The following is a 23,312-nucleotide window of genomic DNA, read 5'->3' as shown; positions in this document are numbered from 1 at the left end:
AAAATGTTAAAAAGAAAAAAAGAGTTAGGTGTGGTTGTGTGCATCTGTAGTCCCAGCTACTCAGGAGACTGAGGTGGGAGAACTGCTTGAACCTGGGAGGTTGAGACTGCAGTGACTGTGGGAGCCCAGGGGGTTATGGTGAGCCATGATTACGCCCCTGCACTGCAGCCTGTGCCACAGAGGGAGACTTTGTCTCTTCAAACAAATAAAGAACAAGTACATGAGTTGCTTGAAAGATTCCCAGTGCCTACTTCCAATTCAGAGCACTCCATGCTCCATGCAGTTGGGTGCGTTGCTGGGATTCAGACACCGAGTCTCCCCAAAGCAGCAAGTGGTGATGCAGCTAGGAACGGGCAGGCCAAGCCCCACCCCAGCCCCTCGAGGTTGATGTCCCTTTCCACTTGACACAGAAAAGAGGCAACTCATCCTACTGCATCTTAAAATAAAAATACTTTATTGATGAAGTCAGACAGCAGCTAACAGTTTGAGAAGCTTGGGAAGAAATCACTTTCACATGGGGGATATATGCAACCTAGAACATATTTGGCTAAGTCATAAAATTAACATTTTTAGTCATCTGTAAAGTGCTGAGACATTTATTTCTGGTGACTGCCTGTGTTAGGATTTTTTTCTTGTTATCCGTCCAGTAAGTGAAACACTGAAATACACGTTCAGCAGGATGGCGCTCACTAAGTATGCACCTTGACATGATGGTGTGCACTCATTATGCACGTTCTCACGCGGGGCTGGTTCTACAACTGCAGAATAGAAACTGATGCGTTCTGCAGAGGAGGCGTCTGCACAACAGACAGGCTGCCCCGAGGTCACGCCTCTTGGCCTGGGTCCCGCTCAGTGACAGCAGCCAGCATGGCCTAGCACCAGGAGTCATTCGGAGTGTGCGTGCTAAAGCAGACACAGCATTCCAGGTCAACAGGGGCAAGAAGCCGCACGAAGGAACTAAGCAAGACTTCTCTGCCTATCTCCTCTAATACTAAAGCACACACTTTTCTCCTGTGGATAGTCACTCTATTTATACAAGAAGGGAGGAATAATTTGGTGTTGATGCTTGAGTCCAAATGTTGATAGGCATTGAGCATTTTGGTTCAAAGCAAACATTATTTGTGAAATGCTACAGATAATATATTGACTGAAACATTAACTGTTAATTTTTTAATAGAAATATGCAATATAAAAATATTACTTTGTTAAAATATACAGTACCACATTATACCACTTTGGAAAACCCAGCTCACTTCTGAAAGCAAATCATGCTAACTGGACTGGTAGGTGTTACCTGGCTTTTAAAATTGTTAACAAATTTTACTCTGAAATTCAAAAATATAGAATATAAATAAAAGTCATGAATCTGAATCAGGTAAAACTTTTAAGAATTGTTAATAAATGCCTGCACTACTGAATACATATATTTTCTCATAAATTCTTAGTCTGCAAATTCTCTAATATGATACAATAGGTCTGACGCTGATGAAGTTTAACATTTAGTATTTATATATGGACTACAGCAGTCAAAAAGAATGTGGTATTTTCCCAGAACTGCACTCAATTACTCGAAAATTGCATCAGTCTTCTGCCTTCGTGAGAAGTGCTTGTAATTACTTCTGCTGTACAGAAGAGAAGGAAGGAATTGGCAGGGACACCACCATTACGCTATTGCACGTTTCTCCCCCAAATACTGTTTTTAATTTATTCCCAACCAGTGTAGACACAGCTTAACCACTCAGGCTGTAGGATTAGCTGAGAAGTCACCCTTGATTGCAAATTCTGACAGCAGAAGGCGGCCGTCCTGCTTATATATTCAGCAGAGGGATCTGCCAGACCATGACGGTCGGCGCCAGCTCTTCCTGGTGGGGCTGCCGGGCCTTCCTGTGCACCCGGCGGTGGCCCTGCCCTCCACAGACCACCAGCGCCGAGCTGGCCTTGGCTTTCTTGGCCCGGCGTGCTTTGCTTCTCAGCGAGACAGGATCCTTCAGGAGGTCATAGATGGTGCTGTCCTCTGATCTGTGCTCTAGAGAGCTGGAGCCGTGAGACAAGCTCAGGGACCCAGATGAGGAGGACAGGTCGCTTTTCTGAGTCATCGATCCCAGTGAATCTCCCAACCAGATGGCTGCATCAGGGTCGCCCTGGCTCAGAGATGAACCAGCTCCTTCACTCGGAAGTGCGTCCTTCTGGTCTTCGTCCTGAGGCTCGGGGCCAGGAGCCAGGCTGTCCCTGGATTTGTCCTTGTCTTTCTCGTGCAGAGCCGTGGCCAGGACGATGAATTTGACAGGACTGTTGTGTGCATGGTAGGAGACCATGCCTCTTCCTGAAAAGGGAAACAGTTCAACAGCTGTCTTTTAAAATAGGCAAAATTTGAGACAAGGAAGCAAAAAGTGCAGGGCTTAACCCCAATACATTCCTCCCTGCCCAAATAACGAAGCCTGTAAGTAACGTGCATACTTGAAAAATAAGCTACGATGAAAATATCTGGATTATATTCCTCTGGGTTTTTCCTTAATGTGAAAAAGGCTTTAAAAATGATTTTCTAAAATAGAAAGTTGTGTTTTCCTCAGCACTATTTCAGTTCTAATACTCCTACTGTACTTTTCAAAGTAATAAAATAGTCATTTTTCCATTCTGCATAAAATACCTTCTTACTTACCCTATGGAAATATCCCAAATTTTCCTAAGTCTTGATTAGAAATATTAACGCCTGAAATGTGTTGGTTTGGGAATGAAATGACTAAACTACCAGCTGCCTGCCATTTTTCATTACAAAAATGTTCTGGGGTTCAAAACAATTTAACTCTATAGTTTGATTAAAATTAGGACTTTCAGTTTTCAGGTGATGTGATACAAATTTTAAAGTCACGATCGTATCAGAAACACCTGCAGGTCTTCTTAAAGCCACACACAGCCCCGCATCCCCCACACTGATTCTGTAAGCATCACGTGGGCCTGGCGTGTCTTCTGGATGCTTTGTGGGTGACATGACATATGGACAGGGGCACGTGTCCTTTCCCCAAGTGCTTTCAGATGAAACAGGCCCCAGCCCTCACCATCATCCTACTCTGGCCAAGGCAGATGACATCACTGAATCTTCCACCGTGGTGAGAGTCCATTTCCCAAAGAGGAGAGTGGCAAAGTGAAGTCTGCAGGGAGCAGGAGCTGGGGGGACTGTGCAGGGACAGGGCCGCTCATCACCTTGCGAAGCACACATCTGTGTTCCCTGCACACCAGCGATGCTGCCCCTGGGCATGCCCCCAGAAGGAGCTTCTGCCCATGTCAGCAGAGCCAGCCACACAAATATACAGAGGCTTGATGTGTAATGCAAATGGGTAGCACCTAGCTATCATCCAAAGAAACACAGTGAGTGCACGTCCTTTCAGGAAGCACCTAGCTACCCATCCAGAGAAACAGTGAGAGTGCACCTCCTTTCAGGAAGCACCTAGCTACCCATCCAGAGAAACACAGTGAGTGCACCTCCTTTCAGGAAGCACCTAGCCACCCATCCAGAGAAACTGTGAGAGTGTACCTCCTTTCAGGATGCACCTAGCTACCCATCCAGAGGAACAGTGAGAGTGCACCTCCTTTCAGGAAGCACCTAGCTACCATCCAGAGAAACTGTGAGAGTGTGCCTCCTTTCAGGAAGCACCTAGCTACCCATCCAGAGAAACACAGTGAGTGCACGTCCTTTCAGGAAGCACCTAGCCACCCATCCAGAGAAACAGTGAGAGTGCACCTCCTTTCAGGAAGCACCCAGCCACCCATCCAGAGAAACAGTGAGAGTGCACCTCCTTTCAGGATGCACCTAGCTACCCATCCAGAGGAACAGTGAGAGTGCACCTCCTTTCAGGAAGCACCTAGCCACCCATCCAGAGGAACAGTGAGAGTGCACCTCCTTTCAGGAAGCACCTAGCCACCCATCCAGAGGAACAGTGAGAGTGCACCTCCTTTCAGGAAGCACCTAGCCACCCATCCAGAGGAACAGTGAGAGTGCACCTCCTTTCAGGAAGCACCTAGCTACCATCCAGAGAAACCGTGAGAGTGTGCCTCCTTTCAGGAAGCACCTAGCTACCCATCCAGAGAAACAGTGAGAGTGCACCTCCTTTCAGGAAGCACCCAGCCACCCATCCAGAGAAACAGTGAGAGTGCACCTCCTTTCAGGAAGCACCTAGCCACCCACCCAGAGAAACAGTGAGAGTGCACCTCCTTTCAGGATGCACCTGGCTATCCATCCAGAAAAACAGTGAGAGTTCACCTCCTTTCAGGAAGCATCTGGCTATCCATCCAGAGAAACAGTGAGAGTGCACCTCCTTTCAGGAAGCACCTGGCTACCCATCCAGAGAAACAGTGAGAGTGCACCTCCTTTCAGGAAGCACCTAGCTACCCATCCAGAGAAACACAGTGAGAGTGCACCTCCTTTCAGGAAGCACCTAGCTACCCATCCAGAGAAACACAGTGAGAGTGCACCTCCTTTCAGGGAGCACCTAGCTACCCATCCAGAGAAACAGTGAGAGTGCACCTCCTTTCAGGATGCACCTGGCTATCCATCCAGAGGCAATGAGGGCACCTCCTTTCAGAGGCAGGCTGCAGGCAGGGAGAGGAAAGCACTATAGCTGTGGCACCAGCAGGGACTGACCCCAGCAAGGCCGAGAGAAAAAGCAACAGAGGCTGCTTGCACCATGGGACAGCTACGGAAAATGCAAAAACCGGAAAGGTGAAAAGAACCCTTTAAGATACAAATTGGTGCAACTACAGAGGAGGACCAAAGGAATAACTGACGTAAAACTCAGCATCATCATTTCCTAGGGTGTGAGCGGAGAGGGCTGAGGCTGAGAAGGGGCGGCTGAGACTCAGTGTGTGAGTCACAGCCCCTTCTGAGCTGGGCACAGGCAGGTGGCCTCTTCTCATTACCATTTAAACTGTGAAACTGTGCGCTATGCAGAATTCTATGTATTTACAGGCTGATTGTCACTTATCTGAAATTCTTGGGACCACAAGTGTTTTGGATTTTTTTTTTTAATGTTGGAATATTTGCATTGCACTTGCCGGTTGAACATCCCAAATCTGAAATCCAAAATCTGAATTCCTCCAATGAGCACTGCCTTTCAGCATCACGTCGACACAGAATTTGGAGCATCTGAGGCCAAGGCAGGCGAATCACTTGAGGTCAGGAGTTCGAGACCAGCCTGGCCAACATGATGAAACCCCACCTCTACTAAAAATACAAAAATTAGCCAGGCATGGTGGCTGGTGCCTGTAATCCCAGCTACTAGGGAGGCTGAGGCAGGAGAATAGCTTGAACCCGGCAGGCAGAGGGTGCAGTGAGCCGAGACTGTGCCACTGGACTCCATCCTGGGTGCCAGAGTGAGACTCTGTCTCAAAAAGAAAAAAAAAAAATTGGAGCATTTTGCATTTTGTTTTTGGATTTGGGGTCCTCAACACATACAATCCCATAGATCATAATAAAAACATAAATTAGGAAATGAATGGCAAAACTAGAATTCCTTAATCCTCGTGGGTGGACCTGCCAAAATCTGAGTGCACGGAAGCCACCGTCAGGTCGGCCTGGGAGGAAATCACAGAAATGGAGCCCGTAGGAACAGTTCTGCTCTACAAGCTTCCTGCAAAGCGTTTTCTCTGTTAGTATTTCCCCCTGGCTGACATCGTAACCCACATAGAATCTAAGGCCGTGGTTTACTGAACTTAACAGGACGAGGAGTTTTCCGCGTCACTGCAGGCTCTGCACACACCACTTCTGCTGGCTGTGTTCTACCCATTACCGGCAATGCCACCATTTTATTAAATGGCCCAAGCCCTCATTACAAACTGCGGGTCACCTCCTGTTTTGTGCTGTTAAAAATTAAATGCTGTGGCAAATGTCTTTTTGCATCATACTTTGTTTCTAGCTTAGGCTGTTTCCTGGGCCAATTCCCTGGATTGGGAATCCTGATTCCAGACACACAAGCATATTTTAAGGCCTCCAATCCCTAATGGGACTATGCTTTCCAGAAAGGCCACGTGCTCCAGCCTGAGCTCTTACTGACATTGCAATAGCACAATGGAGCCTTTTCGGATCCCCGGCTTCCTTCTTCACAATATAAAATACAGAAAGGAATGACGGAGATCCTGGCTTCCTTCTTCACAACATAAAATACAGAAAGGAATGATGAAGATCCCGACTTCCTTATTCACAACATAAAATACAGACAGGAACAACGGAGATCCCGGCTTCCTTCTTCACAATATAAAACACAGAAAAGAATGATGGAAACTAATTCTGGCAGTAAACAGAATATAAAAACATAAGATTCTCCTTGGACTACTAAGGTAATAAACGGAAAAAAATATAAATTGATAATTCCAATTAAACAGTCTATTAAGTCATTATAATACACTGAAAAAGCACAGATAATATGAATTGTTTAAACAATCCTAGGATGTTAAATCACACTACACACTGCTATGCTCCATGAGCCTGCAAGACAGGATGCAGCCACTCAGACTGCAGGTCCCACTCACCGGTCACTTTGGGAATCCCTTGCAGACGTGGGACCGGCAGGGCCACGAGGACTCCCAGGCTGGTGCCGACCATCAGCAATCCGTGGCAGACGAGCAGGCTTGTCACTGACAGCCGCTGGTGCCCTGGGCGGAAAGACACGAGTGGCTTCAGGTCTGGTTTGTGTAGCAGAGTTGGTGGGGCGGTGAGGGGGTGCTACAAACCCCACAGGCCTGTCGTGCCACCACCAAATCCGCCAGGGGCCGGATGTGGCACAGGAGTTCCCAAACCCGAGCACCAGGATCCCTCAACCACATGAGCAAGACAAGGGTCTTGTGGGCATACCCTGCACCTGCACCTGAACAGAACAGGCCAGATGTCTGGTTGGGTCTCCTGGGCTGTCGTCTGCATGGCTCTGCTTGGCCGCTTCAGCTGTGAATCAAGCCCCTGGATGAATCTGTCTAAACCTTTTGCTTCTGGGCCGTGTAGCACGTGAGCCCCCGCCATACACAGCGGCCTGTGGTTCTTTGGGAGCACAGAGACCCCTTTACAAGTGAGGAGAGGTCTCTTAATGGGCGCGGCTGGACTCGAGTAACCGGCCCTCAGCCGCAGTTGGACCCTAGAGGGGAACTCAAAGGCCTCTCCAGGGCTCTGCGTGAAGAACAACATCGTCACACAGCCTCAGCGCTGGACACAGCAGGGAAACATCACGGTGGATGGTGGGGTCAGAAGGGGCTTTGAGGCTCTTTGTTAGTTTGGTTTTGATTTGCTTTACAGCCAAGGATCTGAAGCCCAGAGAAACTAAACAATTTGCTCAGGCAGTGACAAGGCTAGAAAGTGGCTGCAAAACAATGTGGGGGACGCATGGCGTATTCCAAGACCCTGCCTCACTGCAGTTTCAGGAAGACCCCGCCTCACGGCGGTTACAGGAAGACCCCACCTCACTGCAGTTACAGGGTGGGAGACGCATCACCTGCTCCAAAGACCCCGCCTCACTGTGGTTACAGGGTGGGAGACGTATCACCTGCTCCAAAGACCCCGCCTCATGGCAGTTACAGGGTGGGAGACGCATGGCCTGCTCCAAAGACCCCACCTCACTGTGGTTTCAGAGTGGGTCTGGACTGTCACATCATTCCACCACAACTCTGACACAATCGTCAGCATTGCGGCCTTCAAACACAGAAAAGATAATCCCCAGTGTTTCTCTGTTTAGCCCCAAAGCTGAGGAGCACAGTAGGCCCATTTAGCTTGCTCCTGAGAAGTGATGGTGAACACTTAAAAACAGTTTGATTCTTTTCTGTAGACATAAAAGCTATTTTAAATATCCCTGTATTTGACCCAAAGTTCATCTCTGATAAAGAGCATGAAAAACAACCTCACAACAGAGCCAAAGACTCCATATCGACAGAGGTCAAACAGCCTCCCCCAAAACAAAAACCCTCACTACAGAAAAAGAAAGACATTTGGTTCTATTTCTAAACGCCGATTCATATTATTTTTAAAAGCTCGATAATATGCATGTCCCAGGAATTCTGAATGTTTGCCTGGTCGGCGTGACTTGGTCAGGGCGATAGTGAATCCACAGTGCTGTTCTGTACCTAAGCCGGTGCTGTTACTTTCTAAAGCTAATGAAAAACACGGCAGCAGCTTCAAAGCTGATACACAGGGTACACGATTCCCAGCTGCTCCGAAGTGCTGACCGCTCTACAACACGGGGAGCAGCCCGGGGAGCAGCCGCAAAGGGAGTGTGGATGATCTTTCTAGAGCAGCAGTTTGACTCAACAGTAAGTATTTTAAGCATGAAACATGATTGTCTTATGAGAGAGAAAACCGGTGTGCATATGAGTTCAGCATCAAACCTGAACCCGGCCTCCCCGGCCCTCCGTGTGGCACTAGGATGGGAAGCAGCCCCGCTGTGGGAGCAGGGATGTGAGATACTGGGAAGGGGAGAAGCCCCACCTGCGTGCCGGGCAAGGCTGCGGCTGCGTGACTGAAACGATGGCCCGGCTTCTGGAAGGGCTCCTGTAATGCTGGCCAAAGCTTGCATTTAATAAAAAGGGTAGGCCGGGCGCAGTGGCTCATGCCTGTAATCCCAGCACTTTGGGATGCCAAGGTGGGTGGATCCCCTGAGGCCAGGAGTTCGAGACCAGCCTGGCCAACATAGTGAAACCCCATCCCTACTAAAAATACAAAAAAAAAAAAAAAAAAAAAACCTAAAAAACAAAACAAAAAAATACAAAAAAACTAGCTGGGCGTGGTGGTAGGCACCTGTAATCCCAACTACTCAGGAGCTGAGGCAGGAGAATTGCTTGAACCCGGGAGGCGGAGGTTGCAGTGAGCCAAGATCGCACCATTGCACTCCAGCCTGGGCAAAAGGAGTGAAACTCCGTTTCAAATAAATAAATAAATAAATAAATAAAAGGGTAAAAGCAGGTAAAAACCCGATATGAATGTTTTTAACTGGTTTCAAAGTACCCAGGAACTACGTAAAAGAGTTAAGTTCCAGAGAGTCGTTTTCCATTGCATTTTCCAAGCAGTCTGCCAATCAACATCTTTAATTTTACATGTGAAAGCTGACGGCCACAGTCACGAGGTCATGCGGTCATTTTCCGATTCCAGAGGCTGCGGTGAGTGCCGCTATCCAGGCGTCCCGTGCCCGTCCGGAAGCACCAACAGTGACCTAGAACAGGACAGCAGGGCGTGTCCCAGATGGGGCTGGGTCCCGGGAGCTGGAGCCCACGTGAGGTCCGCTGGCGAGGTGGGAGGCAGGGGCAGCTGAGGTGGTGAACGGTGATGCAGCTGCACAGTGAGGTTGGTAAATGGGTTACACGTGTTAAGTGGGGCTGACTGCACTTGAGCAGCTGCTGGATGAGTTGACTCCGTGGGGAGTCACCAGGGCCTTCTGCAGGCAACCACAGAGGCAGACGCATCTCCCGCCCTGGAGGCTGGGAGAAGCTGGGGGTGTAAACAACACCATCCAGGTTCATTCAAATAACCTCAGAGACAGAACAGTGAGTAGAAGAAGCAATACGTCCCCCAAGTATGGGAGGGAATGCTACCAGGGAGATTCGCCCTCTGCTCTTCCCAGCCTGGAACATAAAACAAAGGACAGGCCAGGGCCACACCGGCCACCGAGAAAGGCTGTGGCTCCCAAGTCCTCAGTCTCGTTCGTTAACTCACCATCTTGAGTCCGGTTTCATTTACTGAATTCCCTTAAGGTGTAGTCCATGGTCTTCAGAAAAGTTACACTTTTTTTGTTTTTTTTTTTTAAATGGAAATTTTGGCCATTTTATTTGGTCACATAGTTCCTGGAGGCTCTGTATTCGCTCGGTGGAGGCTCAGAAAGGCGCAATTTACCATGTGTCTCAGCACTTTTCCATCAAAAATATCCTCCTTTGAACATGCGGGACAGAGCAGGAAACATCTGCCTGGTGACGTAACCTACTGCAACTGCTCACAACCTAAAAGCTGAGGCGCCGTGAACTCACTCGCTGTAAACTCTACTCCTTTATAACTTAGAAAGGTAACGACCGCTCTAACGAATGTGTATGTTAATCACAGACCTTCATCAACTGTTAGTCTGTGTTGAATCTGATGTAGCTTATGTGAAAGAACGTGAGCTAAATGGTTTTCAGAACTGAATTCCAAATAGAAGGAGAAAAGCCAGGTCCTTAGCTACAGATTCACGGATTCCCCAGGGGCCAGCGTGCTGAGACCCTGAGGAAGGAAGGAGGTTTCATCACGTTGTGTGAACTTACACAAAAGGCATGAGTTATAATACAGTTTGTTTTTTTCAAATTTTGTTGCTTCGGCTTGGCAAGTCTTCATTTGCAGAAGCTACCTGACTTTTATATTCCAGCAATAGCACAAAAAGATAATTTTACGTCTTGTTGCCACACACACACACATACATGAAAACCCATTTGAGCATCGTCATGAATACAACTCTAGAATGAAGATTTTGTGTGTGTGCGAACAGAGAACAGAGGACATGTGTGGGCCTCCAGGAACCATCTTGGACGATGAGGAGGAGAAGAACCCAGGAGCAGTGATGGCCCGGGGACCTCAGCATCCACGCACTTCAGCACGGTATGAACATGCCCCCACCGGAATGGCTAAATACAGCATGAAATGTAATAATGCTTATTTCTATGAAATACATGAAATATTGGCTAAAAGGCAAAGACGACTAGACAGAGGAGACGAGATGAAAGGACTCTCTGGAGGAAAGGACTCTCTGGCCTACTCATTCCCTCTGAGTCACAAAATGCAATGAAAATCAGAACCATTTCAGTCTATGCCGCACTGAGGATCTTACAGAGAATCACTGTCAGAAGCATCACAAACAAAACTGAACTTCTGGTGTCACCGAGGTTGGCTCTAACCCGTGTACCTTTCTCCTACTGACAAGGCCACGGTGGCAGCAGACCACAGCCTGGGAGCAGAGAACTGAATGTGGGTAAAGCAGTCAGTGTCCCCCAGAAATCAGTGAAGCTGGAGCTATTTCAAACTTACTACCGAAATGCCGGAGAAACTTGCCAACTAGAGGCACGGCGCTCCATCTGGACAGACGCATGTGTTTGCTTTCATCAGGGTCTAAAATGCAGACCTGACTATGTCGTGTAGGAATAAGTAAAGACCCACGATTCAGGGGCCCCCAGAGCAGGGGGCTGAGAGCACGCACTGTGGCCGTGGAGAGCCAGCCCAGGATGTTGGAGGGGCCCGGGAGAGTGGGCGCCAGGGGATGGTGGCTCTGCAGAGCCCCATGCATCTGCTGCCAAGTGAGAGGCTTGTGGTGGGCTTGGGATGGATCCATCATCGGCCGCCTGGAAACTATGAGCTGAAGGGTGAAAAGTCCCAAGGAAGGCTCAGCGCCCAGCCACAGACAACTTCATCATCCAAAACACGCAACACAGGCAGCTGCGATTTAGCCAGAACCTGCGACCTGAGCAGCCGGGAAGGGGTCTGCATTCTGTTTCTGGGTGGGTGCAGGACTGTGTTGGGTGCTCTATGCTTGGAGGGAAGCAGGATAATTCCATCTTTCTCTTCTACAGGAGAGGTCAAAGACAGTATCTAAACCAAAACATCAAGAACCTGCCATACAGGAGTGGCTTTCGAGCAGCAGCAGTAGGGAGGCGGGCGGGAGAGGCAGCTGACAGCGGGGTGGGGTATGGGGACAGTGGGGGGGGCAAGGGCGGGTGCTGACAGTGGGTGGGGTGCTGGGATGAGAGGGTGGGTGCTGACTGTGGGGTGGGTTGTGAGGATGGGGGGCAGGGTTGGGTGCTGACAGTGGGTGGGGTGCTGGGATGGAGGTGGGGCTGTGGGTCCCCAGAGCGCAGGCTTTCCTATCCTGCTTTGCTTTTCATAGCCTGGGCGTGAGTGCTGTTGGGTTTTTTTAAATCGTGTGTAAGGGTTATTTTATTAAGAAATCAAATTCAAAATACAAACTCCACTCGCACTTGCCAGAGCCTTCCCTTGATTAGGAGTTTCTTTCTGATCCTACCTGGAGAGGGATAAACACCAAGGATCCTGCAGGGCCGCTGCATTTCCATGGCTGCTCTCAGAACTCTGGAACCAGGGTAACCGTGGGCTGCTTCTCCCCGGAGGGAGTTCTGCGCTGCAGGGCAGCTGGGGCAGGATTTGGAGGCTCGGGTGCTGGAGCCCACGGGAGGTCGAGTGGAGATGTTTTTCTCATAACACCCTCCTCACCTCCCCTTGTGTACAGAACTTTGAACACATGGACACTCACTGCCGCGTGAGAGCGTGCTTTGGCAATTACGGATGTGACTTGGTTTTGTCCCAACAAGGACAGCCTATTCCTGCAGCAAACATTTGCTCTAGCAGTGAGTGCTCCAAAGAAAACACAAGGTCCACAGCAGAGCGTCTGCTTTCTGAGCCACAGGGACTTAACCATTTTGGTTCTCTAAATATAAACTTGCATGTTACATAAACCTCCTTTTCTCACTAAGAGAAATCTCCTGTAGTATTTTAACAATGACTTGTACAGTTAGCCCCTGAGAAAAGAACGGCTATCATGCACCCACCGTGCACCGAATATATTCACCCTCCCATCTCCAGTGGGAGTGCGGAGGGGACACAGAGGCGCCGAGGAACATCCTCAACACCTCCTCGTCCTCCTCAATCTCCCCTTGTCAAAGGACGGCCTCACACCCGTTCTAGAACCAGACCCCTAATCATTGTGGTTTTTTTCAACGTATCATAAATGGCCCATCATGGACTGAATGTTTGTGTCTCCCCAGATTTCAATGTTGAAGCCCTGCCCGCAGTGGGATGGTGCGAGGAGGCGGGGCTTTGGGGACGTGATTAGGGTTAGATGACCTCATGAGGATAGGTCCCCATGATGGGATTAGCACCCTTACAGGAAGCAGAGGAGACCCCAGGGCTCTTTCTCCACCACATGAGGCCCCAGCCAGAAGGCATCAGCTGCAAAGCAGGAAGCAGATCCTCCCAGAAACCGGCCCTGCAGGCACCGTGCTCCCCAGCATGCTGCCTCCAGAATGCGGAGGGGCAGCCTCTTTGGCTTGTAAGCCTGCCCATCTGTGGCGTGTGTCACAGCAGCCGAAGGGCTCGGAGGCAGAGCCCTTACTTTATGCCTTCCCCTTAAAACTGCAAACGTCTTCCAATACCCACCAGCAGGCAAAGAACCAAAACAGCCCTTCCACGGACCCCACCGCGGCCTCCGGCTACCCGTGAAAGAAGCCGGTTGGGCCCCCTCCTCATCTCTTTCCTCCATCCTGTTGTAGGATGATCCTCCCAAAACTCAATGTGTAATGGCCTTCTCCCCTGCCCAGAAACTTCAGTGACACCCACCAGCAACAGGGCATTCACAAACATACGCCTCTGTTGGCCTCTCCCCAACAGCCCTCCCAGCCGAAGGGAGGCCTCCTGTTCTGTGTTCTTCAGCCTCGGGTCCTGGCTTCCCCAGGGCCTTGTTGCACCGACGATGAGAAATCATCTCCCACCCGCTCTGACCTACAGAGATGGCACTGCCACGCGGCTCCTCCCAGCACGCGGCTCCTCCCAGCACGCGGCTCCTTCAGGACCTCTGTGCCCTGCACCGGGAAGCGCTAAAGTGGGCTGACCATGCTCCGTACTCCCACGTCTGTCCCTGGGCCCTGTCCCGCCCTATTACCTGGCAGCATGTTGTGAACAGTGACCTGCACTGGGAAGCACTAAGGTGGGCTGTCGGCGCTCCACACCCCCCACATCCGTCCCCGGTCGCTGTCCCATCCCTGGGCCCCGTCCCGTCCCCTTACCTGGCAGCATGTTGTGAACAGGGGTGGCGATGTTGATGTCCTGCAGGTGCTTGAGAGTTTCCGTGTGAAAAAGGCGGAGCGTGGACCCTGAGGTGAAGGCAATCCAGATCCCGACGCCGGACACGGCCATGTGGGAGATCACCATGCCTTCCTCCTGGTGGGCCTCCAGCTGACCCTGTGAAATCGAGAGGTCAAGTCTGCTAGCCCCGTGGAGTGAGTCTGAGTGGGGCCTGTTGGGTCCACGTGGCGTCCAGCTGGAGCGCCATTCAGTGGCTGCAACACAGTAGCAGGCTTTGCTCCAAATCATAGGCCTCTCCAGCAATCAAACACCAGTAACCCAACTGCCTGCCATTTTCCAATCATCCTGGCTCCTTTGTGAGCCCAGAAAATGGCCATTCCAAAGACACAGGCATGGTGCACCTGCCGAGGGGCCACTGAGCTTGTGTCCTAAAGGAGACATGGGCAGGCTGGCGAGGGGAGGCACAGGATCCATCCCCCCAGGCCCATCAGAACCTGGGGGAACCTTCCTCGATGTCTCCAAGCTATGGCATGGGGCCCCACTGCCTGCCTGCAGCCTGACCCTAGTTCTGAGTCTGTGCCTCCTCTTAGATCTGCTGTCCTGGAAAGGCACCTTCTGCTTCTCCAAGCAACTTGGTGCTTCTGGAGCTTCCAGGCTCAGCTGCAGCCCCGCAGCTCTGAAAGTGCATCCCAGCGGCCTGCTCTGAGGGGTCCCACTGGTGCCTGGGCCTGGGCCCTCGTCACCCCACAGCCAGCAGGGGCTAACACAGCGACCCCCCCACATGGCCTCAGGGGCTGCCTGGCGTTCAGGCTCTCTGGGATCAGTCCCAGGAGGACTGCCCCCGCCTTGCCCATCAGGGATTGGAGGGGGTGACAGAGGGTGAGGGCTGGGATGAAGCTTAGAGACACTGCGTGCCCCCGGAACCAGCAGCCTCACAGCTCTTGAAATTAAAGAAACTCACGATCCTGCACAGTTATCTAAAGTAAAGTGATGAAACTCATAAAGACCCACAGGAAATAACCAGACTGACATCTCGGCCCTACGAGTTGTCCCACAATCTGAGAATAAGGGAAAAGACGACAGCCCCCATGGTGGAGACTGCTGACTCCACACACATGCCCCGTGGCACCAAACCCCATCCTGCGCCACTATGCTGTGCCCAGAGCCCAGTGAACCCAGAGGGCAGGAATTCAGGGATGCGATTTCAGTGGATGGGAGATCCCTTCTCCCATGGTATCGCCTCTTATTTCAGTTGAGATTCCATCAGGAACAGGGGGCAGAGGACCCCAGCCTACACAGGGGCGCTGCAGGGCCTGAGAGCTGAGGAGAGGACTGTGTCCTCAGGCTGGGCACGCAGGGCTGGGGTCCCGAGGGAGGCGACACGGTGCGGGAGGCTGGGGTCCTCAGGGAGGCGACACGGTGCGGGAGGCTGGGGTCCCCAGGGAGGCAGCACAGTGTGGGAAGCTGGGATCCCAAGGGAGGCGACGCGGTGCGGGAGGCTGGGATCGTGGGGGAGGCGACGCGGTGCGGGAGGCTGGGATCCTGGGGGAGGCGACACGGTGCGGGAGGCTGGGGTCCCGAGGGAGGTGACACGGTGTGGGAGGCTGGGGTCCCCAGGGAGGTGACACGGTGTGGGAGGCTGGGGTCCCCAGGGAGGTGACACAGTGAGGGAGGCTGGCCCACACGGCCCCAAGTCCCATCACTGTGGGTCTTCAGCGGGCTCCACATCTGACTGTCCACCCACCTGGAGCAAACTGGAACCCCCCAGGTCCCCTGATGTGAAGTGAGAGCCCCACCTCTAAAATGCCCATTCTAGAGTCAGCCGTGTAAATGCCTCTCGCCATATGCCCGTAGTTTCCTCATAGAAAATTTCTTCAATAATCACAAGTTGAATTTAAATATTTGTCAATGAGAAGGAACTGGTGCTCACAATTGCAAAGGAGTCTGCATCACTGACTTGTGACTTGGTTCCTAGGCAGATAATCCAGCTCTTACTCCCCAGCGGAACACGAATCTCACACACAAAGATCCCAAGTGTTTTTATGAACTGAAGCTTCACAGGATCTTCACACTCTAAACTATCTGGGCTGTGCGGCGTGGGAGACAGAGCATCTGCCTGGGAGTTGGGAAGTCTTGGTTCGGATTCCAGACGGTTCTAGCGTGGGTCTGTTTTTGATCCCTCCTCCCTCTGACTTGGCCTCCTGCGTCACAGAGGAGAAGGTGTGCAGGCCCACACTTCCCTGACACTCCACCTCCCACCTGCAGAGCTCCCTGAATCTGGCCTCCTCACGGCACTGGCTCCTTCCTCCCCTGCTCCTCGCCCTCCTCCTGGAATGGGGCCCTGTCTCTCCTGGCTTCTGTCATTGAGCCCCAAAGCATGCACAAGTCTCACTCAAATTAAAAAGAAAAATAGGGAAAAAGAAAAGGAAGAAAAGCCTGTGCCCCTTTCTGGCTGGGCTGTGGGGTTCCCCTCCTCCTGCCTGTGCTAGGCAGGCCACTCCCCGCAGCCATTGCTTCAGGCTAACTTCTGCTAACTTCTCAGCTACTTCCAAAACGGCCACCTCCTTTTGAAAACACTGAGCTATAATTCACATATCATGAAGTTCATCCTTCTATAGGGCGCAATTCTATGCTTTTTAGTATATTCGGGAAGTTGCCAACCTTAACCACTCTTGAATTCCAGAACATTTTATTACCCTTATGCCCCCTTCCCCAGCCCCTGACAACCACTCATCCCATCCACGTTCTGTCTCTGGATTTGCCTGTTCTGACATTTCATATAAACGAAATCCTACAATGTTCGGCCTTTTGTGTCTGGCTTCTTTCACTGAATTTGGCGTCTTCCAGGTTCATCCACGTGGCGTGAGTTGGGGCTTCACTCCTTTCTGTGGCTGAAACCAATCCTCGTGTATGAAGGAACCACATTCTGTTTGTCCATTCTCCAGTTCCTGGGCGTCTGGGCTGCATCTGCTTTCTGACTATAAATAACACTGCTATGATAATTCGTGTCTGCATGAATATCAGGTTCTTCTGAATCTACACCTACGACTGGAAATGCTGGGTCACCCGGTCATGCCACGAGTTACTTTCTGAAGAAATCACAAACTGTCTTCTCAGAAATTGTACCATTCTGCATTCCCACCAGCAAGAGTCTCCCAGCATCCTCACGTGCTCTCCAGTGCGTGCTGGTTCCACTAACATTATTATTCCCGCCATCCTAGTGTGTGACACAGCATCTCATTGTGGTTTCGCTCCATGATTCCCTAACAAGCAACAATGCTGACCATCTTCTCGTGTGCCTGTGGGTCGACTGTACATCTTCTTTGGAGAAATATCCATTCAGTTCCCTTGCCTTTAATAGCGTTAGTTTTCTTTTTATTAAGATCTAAGAGTGAGTTAGATGCTCTGCATACTAGATCCTTCTCACATGAGCTGTACGTATTTTCTTCCACTCTGTGGGTTGTCTTTTCACCCTGCTGATAGTGTCCTTTGAAGCAAAAAGGTTTTAACTTTAATGAAGCCCAATGTATCTTATTTTTCCACATTGGTTGCTTGTGCTTGAGGTGTCAGATCTAAGAAACCACTGTCTAGTCCAAAATCATGAGGATTTACCCCTATAATTTCTTTTAAGGTGTTTATAGTTTTAGCTTTTACATTTATGTTTTAATTCATTTGAGATAATTTTGTATGAGGTGTGAGGCAGGGGTCCAACTTCATTCTTCTGCACATGGAAGAATGAAGTTGTGCCAGCGGCACCTGTTGTGCCAGCAGCACCTGTTGAAGAGGCCATTCAATATTCAAATGGAATAGTTTTGGCACCGTGTTGAAAATTATGTGACCACAGACACACGTGGTCTCCGGTCTATGTCAGTGATGTATGTGTCTGTCCCATGCCAGCACCAGGCTGTCTTGCTTACTGTGGCTGTGTGGTAAAATCTGAAATTAGGAAGTGTGGGCCTCCAATTTTGTTCTTTTTCTAGATTGTTTTGGCTATTCTGGATCCCCTGCATTTCCAGATGAATCTCAGGATGTGCTTGTCAAGTTTTGTTTTAAAAAAAAAAAAAGCAGCGGAAATTCTCATAAGGATTATGTTGAATCTTCAGATCCATTTGGGGACTGTTTTCTTCTTAACAATAGTACATCTTCCAATCTATGAACATAGGATGCCTTCCCATTTATTTAGGTATTCTTTAATTTCTCTGAATGATGTCTTGCAGTTTTTAGTGTATAAATCTTGCACTTTTTGATTTAAAATTTCTCCAAGTATTTTTCTTTTTGACAGCATTAAAAATGAAGTTGTTTTCTTGTCTCATTTTCAGGTTGTTTGCTGCTACTGTATAGAAATTTAATTGATTTTTGTATACCGATCTTGTGCCCTGTAACCTTGCTCAACCTGTTTATTAGTCTAGTAGTTTTGCTGTGGATTCCTCAGAATTTTCTACATACAAGAGGATATCATATGCAAATGCAACTTTACTTCTTCCTTTCATCTGAGTCCTCCACTCTTTTTCCCTTGTCTAATTGCTCTGGCAGATCCTCCGGTACTACCGTGAATAAAAATGGTAGAAGGCATCTTTGTCTTGTTCTTGATCTTCAGGGGAAAACTTTTGTTCTTTAACCACAAAGTATGATGTTAGCTGTGAGTGTTTTATAGATGCCCTTTGGCAGGTTGAGGAAAAACCACCTTCTAGTCTTAGTTTGATTTTTTTTTATCATAAAAGGGTGATAAATTATGTCGAGTACTTTTTGTGCATCAATTGAGATGATCATGTGGGTTTTTTCCCCATTATTCTGTTAATGTGATGCATTCCACTGATTGATTTTCACGTCCTGAACCATCTTTGCATTTCAGGAATCCATCTCATTTTTCCAGGGTACACAATCCTTTCAGTACGCTGTTGATTTCACTCTGCAAGTCTTCCGTTGAGGATTTTTGCATCCATGCTCACAGTGGATACTGGTCTGTGGTTTTCTTGTCATGTCTTTGGTATCGGGGTCATGCTGACTGCAGAATGAGTAGGAAGTGTTGTTCCCTCCTCGTCAATATTTTTGGGGAGGTTGGGAAAGAGTACTGTTAATTCTTTTTAAAGATGTTTGGTTAGAATTCACCAATGAAGCCATCTGGTCCTGGGCTTTTTGTTGTTGTTCAGAAGTTTGTGATTACTGATTCAATTTCCTTACTACTTTTAGGTCTATTCCAATGTTCTATTTCTATTTCTTCATGATTCAGTTTTGGTAGTTTGTGCCACTCTAGAGTCTGTCCATCTCATCTAGATTATCTAATTTGTTGGCCACCTGCTGCCTGTTTCACACACAAGTCTCCATTATAGCTGGTTTCTTTAGCTAGTTCAGAATAAAGCAGAAATTACTCCCTGGAAAACTGTCTGGGGCAGAGGAAGGCGACTTCCATAGAGAGGATTTTAAAAAGCAAAACAAACAACCGTGGTGTATGACAGAACTCTGGTGTGACTATAGAGGAGCAAAGCTTCTTTCTTTCCTCAGGCTTTTGACTCTTTCACAATCACAATCCAAACTTCTGGAAAGATGATTTAAAAAAAACCAAACCCATGGAGTTTTCAACCCAGCACAACCTCCTTGGTTCTAGTATCCAAGCGTCTCGCACCCCGTTACGTTGCTGGCAAAATACTCTTCTGAAAACAAATTTTGACATCTGTTCCACACTGAAAACCCTTCAATGGCTCAGCACTGTCTGCTGCAAAAGTGCTGTTTAAAAGAAAACTACACAGAATTGTGCTCCAAGAAGTCAAGTCAAAGGCTGCCGGCTACCTTCAGCGGCATGGGGATGCCTGCACTGCCCATGCTTCCCCCCAGTCCCCGGGAGCTGAGCCAGTGACAGGACCTAAGCTCCTTGTCCCCTACTGCGCTCGCAGACCCACCCTCTGCTTCCAGCAGCCCCTTGGGGACCAGTAGTCTCAAAGCCTGATGCATCTCTCCCTCTCTGAGGTGGCATCCCAGTTTTTCTCCTAGTGAATCCCTCCTCACCCTTGACCAGCTAGCCACATGGGCACCAACCCTAGGCAGCTGCCGAGGGCCCTGTGCCTGCAGGGACGCATGCTTGGCTTGACGCTTTGCTGCTGCTGTCGTGAAATTCGTAGTAACTGTGGGATGCAGGGCCCCTGGATTTTGGATCACTGTGCCAGCCTGAGACCTGGAGGGAGTGTTGCCCCCAAAACTCCCACAGCACCCTCACTCACGCTGGCAGCCCAGCCATCCTGGGACTGAGAGCCGAGCCTGTGTCATCGATGTCTTAACCATCTGTGGTTGCTCTGTTTTTGCACAGTGCTAGGTACTTGGCAAATGTTTGCTATGTTTCTGCTGGAGGACAGATTATATGGATATTACCTTAGCACTGATGTTGGGCATGGCTTCTCCTTTCTCTAAGCCTTGGTTCTCGAAAATAAGAACACTGGGCCACAGGATCTCTAAGTCTCCGTTTGCCTTGAAATTGTGTGATTCTGAAGGTGTCTGAAAGAAAGCAGGCTATGGATTCCACAGCGTTCAGGAGTCTCCAGGGACTGGGATTCCACAGTGTTCGGGGGTCTCTGGGGACTGGGATTCCACAGTGTTCGGGGGTTTCTGGGGACTGGGATTCCACAGTGTTCAGGGGTTTCTGGGGACTGAGATTCCACAGTGTTCGGGGGTCTCTGGGGACTGGGATTCCACAGTGTTCGGGGGTCTCTGGGGACTGGGATTCCACAGTGTTCAGGGTTTCTGGGGACTGGGATTCGACAGTGTTCGGGAGTCTCTGGGGACTGGGATTCCACAGTGTTCGGGAGTCTCTGGGGACTGGGATTCCACAGTGTTCGGGGGTCTCTGGGGACTGGGATTCCACAGTGTTCGGGGGTTTCTGGGGACTCGGATTTCACAGTGTTCAGGGTTTCTGGGGAGTGGGATTCCACAGTGTTCGGGGGTTTCTGGGGACTGGGATTCCACAGTGTTCAGGGGTCTCTGGGGACTGGGATTCCACAGTGTTCGGGGGTTTCTGGGGAGTGGGATTCCACAGTGTTCGGGGGTTTCTGGGGACTGAGATTCCACAGTGTTCAGGGTTTCTGGGGACTGAGATTCCACAGTGTTCGGGGATCTCTGGCCTCTTCTGCTGACCTGGGCCTGTTGTTTTATTTTCTGTGTTTAGATATAGGGTCTCGCTAAGCTGCCCAGGCTGGCCTTGAACTCCTAGCCTCAAGCAGTCCTCCTGCCTCAGCCTCCCAAGTGGCTGGGATTACAAGTGTGAGCCACCGTGCCCGCTTAGGCCTGTTTTGTTGCCCTGTGTCTCTTTCTACACAATGACAAGAATTAACTTCCTATGAGAAAAAAATGCATTGCTGCAGCAAATCACTATGTTGCACTATTTAGGTCATCTTTAATATCTCGCCTATTTTATTATTTCATTGTTTTTCCCTTCAGTGGAGGATGGGAGCCAGAAACCTTTTTCCTCTCTTTCTTTCCTTCCATCTGTCTTCAGTCAAGAGCACTGCATATTGCAGAAAATCAAGAGTGAGGAAGAAAAGGTTTGCACTTTAAGCAGCTGTAGTCATTCCACTGAAACTAGCTGTGACTCAAGGCTGTAAGCAAGAAACCTGTCCAGGCAACGCCCCCCAGAAATTCAGAATGATTCACCCTTTTCCTAAACGTCAGATCCCTTAGCACTGCATCGTGTTCCTAACACTATGAGATTTAAACAGCAATTGGACAAACCCAGGGTAAAGGGCCATTTGCAGTTGGAGAAAAAGAGATACTTCCCCTCCCCTAAAGCATCCAGGTGACTGTGACCGGCACCGTGTGGCAGCTCAGCGTCCATGGCATGTCTTCCCATCTGCTCCTGATGGCCCTGACAGGCAGGTGGGTGCCCCCTGCCACGTTGGGGGTGCTGCACCAAGCACCCGGCTCAGCATCTCTACTGATTTGCCCAGTGCTGCTTTGTTATGGCGCCAGAGCTGGGACGGGGCCAGCCACCCCCACCGGTATGCTGACTCCTCCACTGGCACAGTCACTCCAGGAACACCGAAGCCTCAGAGCCTCAGGTGCCTTTTTCTTCCAAATATGGCTGGCATCTCCCAACCCGCTCAACCCAAGCCCAGATCACATGCAGCTCCCAGGCCGGCACTGTTCTGACAGCATATGGCCATTCGGGACGGATCCCCCCGCAGCTGCTGCCCTCGCTGTCAGCAAGGCGGACACACACCCAGGGCTCGAATCTTGTGGGCTCAGGTCCTGTGGGCTGCACCAGCCCCTGGCCACAGTTCCCCCGCACAACGGGAACGACAGGATGAATTTCATGTTTTCAGAGAGCAGATTTTTGCTTCCTTCTAAAAATGTATTTAGTTATTTTGGTACTAAAAATGCAAGGAAAGAGCCCTATATCTGGATCCAAACACATTGCTTCTCTCTGAGTCTTCGAGATTTACAGCATATAAATTACAAGCAGCCTGAGAAAGGGGAATTACCCCCAGATGTCAGCTCAGACAACTGAGACCCAGGTAGGTGGCTGATCCAAGATCACCGTATACTATATGGCTGAGCTCCCTCTGTAAATACACAATTACTAGGATGGCTGTACTGATGGGGTACAAGGGCTGTGAAAAAACTCAAGAAGTTGTGACCGCATCCACGGTGCTACCCTGCATGGAAGCACTAGCTAATCCCTGGCTCCCCACAAAACTGAAGGCTTCTCATTCTCAGGGCATGTGAAATAAGAAGTGTCAGATGGATATGAAAAGTAACAGGAACAATACTGCCAAAAATCATCTAACATGTACTCCGACCTCCCTGTCCAGCTATTTTCTGCTCCTGTCTAGCAGACCAGGTCTCGAAGGACGTCGGGGAGGCTGTGTCAAAAACAGACTCACACGGGAATGCTATTCATGATCCATGGCAGAGCGTCGGCCTCCAGGAGGCTCAGGACGCAGGTCCCATCTGCACCTTGCCCCAGTGTGGACCTCGCATCCCTAACCAAACCCACATCTCCAGGGGCCAGCCGGAGAGCCCTTTCCTGGCTGAAGACGGCATTAGCCCGCATCCCACTGTGCTGCAAGCCAAAGGGGTGTCCACGTGGCAGCTCAGGAGCCACTTTCCCTCTGAGATGACAGAGGATGCAGCCTAGGCACATCCTGAAACCGGTCTCATGAGTGTGTGCAAATATGATTCATGAAATATCAGCAAAATGTCTTAAAGTTCCTAACCTGGGGAACCGATACATCCCTCCTAACGATGGTCTAGACAAGTATTTTTAGAAGCTCTTAATGATAACATTTCTTTCTGGATTTGCTAGATTTAGTCATTAGAACGCTTCAGAGGCTTCAAAGAGAAGAAATTAGACCCCTTGCGCCAAATGAAGACACTTTCCTATAACATTTTGTGTGAGGGTCAAAGGAATTTTTTTTTTGAGACAGGGTCTTACCCTGTTGCCCAGGCTGGAGTATAGCAGTGTGATCTTGGCTCACTGCAGCCTCAACTTCCTGGGCTCAAGTGATCCTCCCACATCAGCCTCCCGAATATC

The 23,312-nt window shown here is 49.8% G+C and overlaps 2 protein-coding genes across 6 annotated transcripts in view; one reads left to right on the top strand and one right to left on the bottom strand.

Moving 5' to 3' along the window:
* Positions 1-431: 431 nt before the first annotated feature.
* The window catches only part of ARHGEF10 (Rho guanine nucleotide exchange factor 10), a 134,696-nt gene continuing 111,815 nt past the window's right edge, over positions 432-23,312 (bottom strand). For all 5 annotated transcript variants that reach the window (XM_004046572.5, XM_004046571.5, XM_055349691.2 and 2 more), the window contains 3 exons: positions 13,777-13,951; positions 6,523-6,645; positions 432-2,323 (listed from right to left, as the gene is read on the bottom strand). In XM_004046572.5, coding sequence (XP_004046620.4) covers positions 1,809-2,323; positions 6,523-6,645; positions 13,777-13,951 — 813 coding nt within the window. In that variant the 3' untranslated portion in view covers positions 432-1,808. The remainder of the gene's footprint in view (positions 2,324-6,522; positions 6,646-13,776; positions 13,952-23,312) is intronic.
* Positions 17,447-22,286, top strand: LOC115932838 (uncharacterized). Its single transcript, XM_031006454.3, has one exon. The coding sequence runs from the start codon at positions 21,618-21,620 to the stop codon at positions 22,284-22,286; it is 669 nt and encodes a 222-aa protein (XP_030862314.3). The 5' UTR covers positions 17,447-21,617.

Source organism: Gorilla gorilla, chromosome 7 (genome assembly GCF_029281585.2).
Source record: "Gorilla gorilla gorilla isolate KB3781 chromosome 7, NHGRI_mGorGor1-v2.1_pri, whole genome shotgun sequence".
NCBI classification, from domain to species: domain Eukaryota; kingdom Metazoa; phylum Chordata; class Mammalia; order Primates; family Hominidae; genus Gorilla; species Gorilla gorilla.
The sequence above is the reverse complement of the archived record's forward strand: the minus strand, read 5'-3'. Positions and strand labels throughout refer to the sequence as shown.